This window comes from Belonocnema kinseyi, chromosome 6 (assembly GCF_010883055.1).
Source record: "Belonocnema kinseyi isolate 2016_QV_RU_SX_M_011 chromosome 6, B_treatae_v1, whole genome shotgun sequence".
Taxonomy (NCBI): Eukaryota; Metazoa; Arthropoda; class Insecta; order Hymenoptera; family Cynipidae; genus Belonocnema; species Belonocnema kinseyi.
Window position 1 is genome coordinate 18,346,294 of NC_046662.1, and position 9,204 is coordinate 18,355,497.

The 9,204-nt window shown below is 25.5% G+C and overlaps 1 protein-coding gene across 2 annotated transcripts in view; it reads left to right on the forward strand.

The window, feature by feature from the left end:
• The window catches only part of LOC117174894 (steroidogenic acute regulatory protein-like), a 37,236-nt gene that overhangs the window by 8,165 nt on the left and 19,867 nt on the right, over positions 1–9,204 (forward strand). For both annotated transcript variants that reach the window (XM_033364320.1, XM_033364319.1), the window contains exons 3-7: positions 4,014–4,094; positions 4,520–4,597; positions 4,676–4,729; positions 4,862–4,994; positions 7,696–7,883. In XM_033364320.1, coding sequence (XP_033220211.1) covers positions 4,014–4,094; positions 4,520–4,597; positions 4,676–4,729; positions 4,862–4,994; positions 7,696–7,883 — 534 coding nt within the window. The remainder of the gene's footprint in view (positions 1–4,013; positions 4,095–4,519; positions 4,598–4,675; positions 4,730–4,861; positions 4,995–7,695; positions 7,884–9,204) is intronic.

Below are 9,204 nucleotides of genomic sequence, written 5' to 3' on the forward strand. Positions count from 1 at the left end.
CTTACGCCGACTAGGAGTTGTTTTTTGAAAAAAATGACTTAAAATTCGTGATCAGCGACCTCAAAAACCCCCAGTAAACTATTTTCAATGTTTATAAATCGGTTTAAAATCGTAAAACTTGATTTTAATGTCATTTTAATCAAATTTGAAGCAAATTTTCACTTTTCGCGTTTTTCTGCCTTTTCATCGCCGAATGGTGGGTTGAAATTTTTGTAAAAAAAAATCAAAACATGTTTTTCGATGTATTTTTTTCCCGTAGAATTCGATTCTGAAGTCAAAAAAATAAAATTTTTCTTTATTTTTTTTTTATTTAAAAAAACCATGAAAAAACCGTAAAAAATGAGGTTTTTCGAGCAAAACCCCATAAAAAAGTAGCTGGACCCTACTTTTTATTGCAAATTCGGATTCAGCGTCGAAAAATATATAAGAATATATAGGTCTGGTCAATTGCACAGACACTTTTGTTTTTTTTGTGGGCCTGTGTAATCAGGGCTGCTCCACAGTGACCTTTAGTAACTTTTTTAAGATAAAGTCACTATAGTCATTTTTTAGATTGAGTTTTCAGTGACCTTGAAAACCTGGAATTATCCTTGAATTTTTCACGAGAACTTTGAAAACCTGGGAATCTCCTTGAATTTTTCACGAGAACCTTAAATTTCAATTATTTTTGCTCGCTCTTAAAACAGTAATTATTTTATTCAAGTGCGAAGAGTAATGTAAATCTTTTAGTCTGTTATGAAAGAAACATCTTGTTAGGAAAAATCTTGCTTCTGGGAAGTTTTTTATTGATCAAGATATAATAATTTATCTTTTGTTTATTACAGAATAAATAAAGAGATTTCAGGGCACTTTTTGTAGACTGTACTAGTTATTTTACAAATTGCAGAGAACAGACTTTAATGTTGTGGAAAATTCTATAAGTTCTTAATTTCTTCTCCACTATATTCAAGTATAATTTTTGTTGTGGTATTCAACTTGTAAATTATAAAAATAATTCATTGAAAGTTTCGATGTTAAATTCAGTTTTCTTTTTCAAAATTAGAATGAGTTATGGCCATACAACGAATTTTTCGAGGGAATGGCTACTCGATTTTTGAGTGTACACCAGATCTTAAAAGGCTACACAATACTTCTAAATATTTCAAACATTGAAAAATATGTTAAATATTTACATTATTTTACCAAGATTTCACGGAGTTGAACGATTTAAAAAAGGCGTGTACACGATATTTCAATAAATATTTTACAACAATTTTTTTTTTGATGATTCCAAAGACTGAAAAAAGGGAACTGTACATCAGATTTCCAAAACATTTCAAAGATTTTAAACAATTTCAAAGGATTTCACAAAGATTTCAAATAGTTCAAGGATTTCAAGGAATAAAAAAGATTTTACAAACAAAGATTTATGAAAGATTTCACAAAGATTTCAAGAATTTCAAAGATTAAGAAAGGCGTGTACACTAGATTTAATAGATTTTACAACAATTTTCCGAAGATTTCGTATATGTCACAAAGATTTTAAAACTCGAATGATTTAAAGGATTTTAAAGATTTAAAACGAATACGAAATATTCCAAAAAGATTTCACAAAAATTTCAAAGAATTCTTGAGAATTTAAAAATATTTCAAGAATTCCCAAGATTTTAACTAGGATTTCAGTAAAGTACATCAGATTTTAAAGATTTCAAAACATTTAAAAGATTTTAAATATTTTGTGGAAGATTTCAAAAGATTTCACAAAGATTAAGAATATTTAATTGATTTTAAACGAATGCAAAATATTTCAAATGATATCACAAAGATTTTAAAGAATTAATTTTAAACAATTTCATTTTTTTAGAGGATTTTATAAGAAATCCCAAAGATTTTAAATATTTCAATGATTTCGAACTAATAAAAAATATTTCACAAAGACTTCATAAGGACTTGAAAAGAATACAAGAATTTCAAAGATTTAAAAAATGGTTACAGTACAACATAATTCAATGATTTCAAATCATTTCGAAGGTTTAAAACGATTTATAACTTTTTGAGAAGATTTCGAAATATTTAACAAAGATTTCAAATATTCGAGTGATTTCAAACGAATACAAAAAATTTCCGAAAGATTTCACAAACATTTCAAATAATTAATAAGAATTGCAAAAGATTGCAAGAAGTACACAAGTTGTGAAGATTTCAAAACATTTGAATGATTTCAAATTAACAGAAAAGATTTTACGAACAAAGGTTAGAGGAAGATTTCACAAATAATTCAAAGAATTGATAAGGATTTCGAAAAATTACAAGAATTTCAAAGATTTCAACAAGTGTGCAATACATCAGATTTTAAATACTTCAAAGCATTTCAATGGTCTTAAACGATTTCAAAAGAATTCAACTAAACTTAGGAGATTTTAAAAGATTTTAATGATTTTAAACAAATAAAAAAGAAAATAGGATATTTTAAGAGATTCTTAAAATTTTTGACAGATATCAATAATTTGAAGGAATTTCAAAACATCTCAAAAGATTAAAAATAATATAGGGTATTTTAAAAGATTTGAATCGATTTCAAAGGATTTTAGGGCATTTTAAAACATTCAAAGAATTTTTAATAGCTTTCAAAAGTTTCAAGGGATTTTAAAAGACTTTATAGAATTGGAAATATCTTAGGGTATTTTTAGTAGGTTTCATTAATTTAAAGTGACTCCAAAGGATTCTAAAAATTTTAGAATATTTTAAAAATTCCAAGTATATTTCAAGTTAAAATATTTCAAGGGTTTTCAAAAGATTTCAAAAGATTTAAAAGCATGTTAAATATTTTAGGGTATTTAACAATATGCCAAGACATTTTTTGAATTGATTTTGACAATTTTAAGGGAGTTTGAAATTTTTTAGAGAATTTAGAGTATTTTGAAAAATTACAAGGAATTTTCAAAATCTTTAAAAAGTTTTAAAGAATTTCATAAAAGTTTACGGGATTTGAAATATTTTATAGTATTTTTAGTGTATTTCGATAATTTGAAGTTTATTCTAAAGAATTTTAATGATTTTAGGGCATTTAAAAAAATTCCAAGGACTTTTTAATTGATTTTAATCATTTAAATGGATATGGAACGACTTTAATAGCTTTTAAGGTGTTTTAATCAATTTTCCAGAATTTAATGAAAAATCACTAGATTTCCTAGAACTTTTCGGAATCTTATAATATTCGAATGGATTGAAATTTGTTTGCAATTAATTTAAATTCATTTGGAATTTAACCTGAATTCTTATCAATTTATCCAGAATTCTTTTAAACTCTTTGAAATTCATTTGAATTCGTCAAAATTCATTCAATTCTACTCAATTCAATAGATTTAAAGATTTGAAAAATTCGTTTAATTCTTTCTGAGGTTCTTGAAACTCACCTTCAATTCTAAGTTATTTAATAAAACTCTTTTGAATTCCTTTTAATTTTTCCAAATCCATTTCAAACTTTCTAAATTCAAGGAATTTCAACGTATTTTTCAATTGTTTCCAATTCAAATAATTTTTTTAAATTCGCATTGAATTTGTATAAAATTTAAATAAGGAACTTTTTCACGTTTTTAAATAAAATTGTCTGACTGCCCTGAGAAAAAAAATCAAAAATGTCTACATTTAACTTTAGAATTGTTTTATTTCATTTATAAAAAATTCTATAATAATTTTGGTCATTAAATGAATTTTGGTCTTTAAATGCTAATGTCAGGGAAAATAAAAAATTAGTCAGGGAAAAATCAGGAAATTGTATAATGATTTGAAACCAAATCAATCCTTTCTTTGACCGACAATATTTATGTATTTTAAATCATAGATTTTTCTTTATGTCTTACGCTTTCTTGACGTTTCGGTGCGCATTGTTTAATCAAATAAATTCTGAGTTCGAAAATATGTTTCTTGGACAAATTTTATTTTAATTTATGTAGACCATAAGACAAAAAGAAAAATCTATGATTTAAAATTTTAAAATCAGGAAATTTTGAAAATTTAAAATATTATTTCAGATCGCTGGGGAGAATGCCGGGTCAGCATTCATTGATCAAGTGGTTCATTATCAAATTGCAACATCCCTATTTGATATCGTGGTAAGTTTTACCTCATTTTTTTAAATTTAATGCTGGACTGGAACATTTTTACAATTTAAACACAATTTTCAAGATAGTATATTATTCAAATTGAATGCGTGCTATCGAAACTGAATTTAGTTTAACTGAAGAACGAAATAATTATTTTAAAATATTTAAACTATAGACATTTACCGTTTTTGGTACTAAAAGTAATCAAATAAAAATTTTTAATGAAAATTACTTGGTTTTATATGTAGGAATGCTATACATTAACTTAAATTTCGAAATTACTTATTTCCTATTTTCCATATTAAATAAAAAAATTATTTTTCTACATTTCTGCTTGGACGCATACAATTATTCGAAGCTTCCCATTAATCACAATTAAGAACAATTATGTACGAATTTCAGAATAAATTAAGGCTCTTTTTCTTGTCTTTCAGATGGCTGCAATTTGTAGGTTTACAATTTTATTACTTTTTTATGCGTTATTGTACATAAATCATTGGATTATCATAGCAGTAAGTAAATAGCTTTTAATCTTCATATTTATTAAAAAAAAAGGAGTTCTTAATTTTAGTGGTCTTATTTTGTTTCAGCTGTCAACGGCCTTATCTTGTGCCTTTCTCATAACCAAAGTTTTTCTTTTCGACGTAAGTTTTCTACTTTCAAATTCAATCTATTTAGTAATTTACCCTAATTTTTGCCTATAAGATACTTAGCTAAGCTAGAAAAAATCCTGAAGATATATTTAAAACGTTAAATGATTCCCTTTTTTTTTGCAGTGGTCGAAATCTAATCAACCAGTTTTCCAAGTTCTACTTATAGTAGCTTCTTTCGTGCTGGCATGGGGGGAAGCATGGTTCTTCGATATTAGAGTAATTCCGCAAGAGTCGTTAGCTAGAGATTGGATTTTTGGTAAGATTTCGGTTTTTCATATATATTTTTATTATTCTCTTCTGCTAATCACTTTAAAATGAAAATTAAATTATTATGAATTACTGAGAACTGAGGAAGAAGGTCCGATCGATTTTCAACTTTTTGCTTTTTTAATTTCAAAACTGTTGAAGAATTTTATAGTAGGGTGACCGCAGGTGAGGAGAAAACGGGGAATTAGAGAAAAGTTTTGGAATTTTGTTGGCCAGGATATTCAGAGATTTTTAAAAGAAAATGGGAATTTCTGTAAGAAGCACTTTCAGTAATTCTCAAGAATAACTGTCACTTTTCTTCAACAAAATTAGGTCTTGGGTAAATTAAATTTTTGAATTTCAATATGGAATTGAGGTATCTGTTTGTGATTTTTCTTGAATTCTTTTGAAATGTTTTAGGGTAATTTAAAAGATTGAAATATATTTTTGAAAAATAATTTTCTAATCTGAAAATTGATGTTTTTTAGTTGAGAATTTAACAAGTTGTTTGACAATATATGTATTTTGTTTTAAATTTGTCTTCTTTGGTAGGAAATTAATTTTCTTCATTGGAAATTCAATTGCTTGGCCGTAAGCTAAACTACTTCGTTAAAAATTCATTTCATTATTTTATTTTTATTTTAAATTCAACTATTTGGTTGATAATTAACTTTTTATGAAATTCTTTTATTTTCGTAGAAAATTTAACTATTTGGTTGAAAATTGATCGTCTTTGGTTGAACTCATCTGTTTTTGATTTTAAATTACAATCTTTTCTTGGTTGAGAATTAATCTTTTTTTGTTGAAAATTCAATTACTTAGTTGAAAGTTGAACTTATTTGTTAAAAATTAATTAATTTTGTTGAATATTCATTTAAAAATTAAAATATATTGTTGAAAATCCATTCCTTTTGCTTGAAAGTTGAACTATTTGGTTGTAAATGCAACTGTTTGGTGGATAATTAATTTTTTTGCTGTTTAAAATTTATGTTGGTAGGTCGAAAAATAAACTTTTGTGGTTACAAATTCAAAAAGTGTTTAAAAACTGTAATTATTTTGTTCAATTATAATCTTCCAAATTTTTATTAATGTCATCAAAATATTTTTGATTAAAAATTTGTTTCAACTCATTTCAATTCATTTTCAATCTAACCCTAATTTTTATTAATTCATCAATTCCTAAAAAAAATCTTGAAGACTTTGGAATTTCCTCGGTTTTTAAAATTATTCTTGACTTCTGTAGAATTTACTTTAATTCTTTTGAATTCACTCATTTCTGCTGAACTAATTTTTAACTTAGCTTAAACTCTTAGACATTTGATCAAATTCTTCTAAATTCACTCAAATTTTACTGAAATCAGTGGAAAATTTTGGATGAAAAAAAAATCAACTCATTTAAATTCATTTGTAATTTATCCCTAATTCATAATAATTAATCCTAAATTCTTTAACAAAAATGTAATTCTTTGGAATTTTTATTATTCTCTTAGTGATAGCTGAATGCTGTTATATTTTCTTGAATTCTTTTAAATTAACTGAACCATAGTTAGTTAAGTGGATTAAAACCATTTTTTATTTTTTGTCATTTTATCATGATCTTTCGAATTTCCTTGAATTTTTCTAAATTCACTTTAATTTGAATAAAGTCAGTGGAATATTTTGGATTAACAAAATTATTTTCAACTTAATTAAATTCATTTGGAATTCACCCTGGATTATTATTAATTAATACAGAATTTACTTCAAATTGTCTTGATTTTTTAGCCTTTGCTGAATTTTTTAAAATTAACTCACTTATATTTAATTAAATGGTCAAGACATTTTTTTTATTCACCCCGAAGTCTTTGAAGTTCAGCTTGAACTCTTAATCGTTTGATAACATTCTTTCGAATTCCCTAGAAATATTCTAAATTCCCTTGGATTCTTCTAAATTCATTCTAATTTTACTAAAATCAGTGGAATATTTCGGAATAATTTTTTTTTTCAGTTCATTTGAATTTTGTAAATTCATACTATCTGTGAAAAACTCCGCCATTTACATGTATGTGTTTTAACATTTTATTTATGTTAAAAGTACTAGAAGTTGTAAAATAAAAAATACAGCTAAGTACGAATAGGAGAATATTTAAGAACAGATATATATTTTAATATAAAAAAATGTTATTATAAGTAGATAATTAATTTTTGCTGGAATTAATAAATGACTTTTATAAATAATAGATTTGTTTAAAAAAAACTTAAAAAGATGCTTTCGATTGTTAAAAGAAAAGAAAAAAACATTTGGTGGGTCTATTATATTGCTTCTAATTAAAAAAAAAGTGCACCAACATATTTTTTTTATAAAACCAAAGCCTTCAACATAAATAAATAAAATATTGAAATTCATGTAGTTATTTGACGAATTTTTTTTGAATGTAATGTTTTTGTTGTGATTTAAAAAAGGAAATGAAAATATAGTTTTCTTTGAGTTATTAAAATTATTTTGTAAAAATATTAAAGGAAAATACATAAATGTTTAATTTTAAATAATGTGTAATTTTGAGATTAAAAGTCTCGAAATTAGTTTTATTCGACTCAGAGGATTTCGAATTTGAAATTTTTTCGTGTTTTTTTTTACGAAATTAATTATGACAAGTACTTTTTGAAAATGTTAATACTTTTTTCTTATAAAATTTGAATATTAGTGTAAGTATGTATATTATTTTATAAAGGACCCGGAGATGAAAGAGCCCCACTTCTTCGGCCAGGAGCCCAATCTTCACGTCAATATGGTGAAAACGTGGGTACTTTCTACACTCCTGTGGAGACTCCTGATCGTTCTGATGATGAAGACGAAGATTCCAGAAGAGATCTAACAGATTCATTTCATCCAATGGCGGTGACGCTGACAGATCAAAAGGTCAGTTTTTAAATAAATTTTTAAAAAGAACTTTTTCTTTCTGCCATTATAAACCTGCTCTTATAATAAAAAATTGTAATAATTGAAATAATTTTTTGGTACTTTTTTTGAGTCAACAGTTTTTATAGAATTTTAAAACTATTATTCAGGAATGATTATAAACACTATAGGAATAATAATGAAAACTATAATGATTTTCCTACAATGAATTTCTTTTAATTTGTTTATTATTCTAGAAAAATCATGATAGAAAATCATTTTAAGAAACTCAGAATAATGTTAAAATATTGGAAAAAGTGATGCAAAAAATAGAGAAACTACAAGCGAATGTTTTTATCATTCATTTAAAGTAGGATTTCAAAATATTTTAAGGGATTTTAAAAAGTTTCAAGGCTTTTAAGGAAAGCCTTGAAAAAAGAAAAGAAAACAGAAGGATTTCGAAAAAGAAAATATTTCGAAGAATTTCAAGAAATTAAGAAAATGTTAAGGGATTTCAAAAAATCTTGTAGGGTTGCCAAAGGTTTTAAGCTCTATTTTATGGAATTCTTAGAGATTTGAGAAATAAATGAATTTAAATTTAATTTTAAGATATTTTAAGATATTTCCAATAATTTGACAAGGTTTAAAGCATTTTCTTGAATTATTTATATATAATTTAGGAAACTTTGATGAATACGTTTAATTTACTTGTAGGGAATTTCAAAGTATTTTATAGCATTTCCGTACTTTTTGAAGTATTTAAAAAAATGGCACAAGTTTTAAGACCTCTATCTTAATCAAAAGGTTCGCTGCATTTTATAGATTTTAAGCTGAGATTTTCAAATATGTCTGGAGAATTAAAAAAATGTATTAAGGGCATGTGACACAGCTAAATACCTATATTACCTACCTCACTTTTTCCGTTCACTGAATGTTTTTTTGAACCTAAGAACTTTTTTTGTAAATAAAATATCGAGCTGAAACTTTGGAAGATTTATTAGGGTACAATAAATTACATTTAGGTACTGCAATTTGGTAGGAACTTCACTGAAAATTATTTCATCTTTTTTCTGAACGTCAACATTTTTTGAACGTTCGAACTTTTTTTATACATAAAATATCGGTCTCAAACTTTGAGAAATACAAGAGCCGAAAGAAAATTACGTTTAAGTACAAAGCTGAATAATAATAGGTGTAAAAAAATATATGTCAACAATCAATTCCAACGGCATCAGCCGGTAACGTTGTACACGAAAATACGAAACCTGGCGGCCACTAGTCGAGGCTCTAGAGAGTTCGTATTTTCGTGTACAACGTTACCGGCTGATGCCGTTGGAATTGA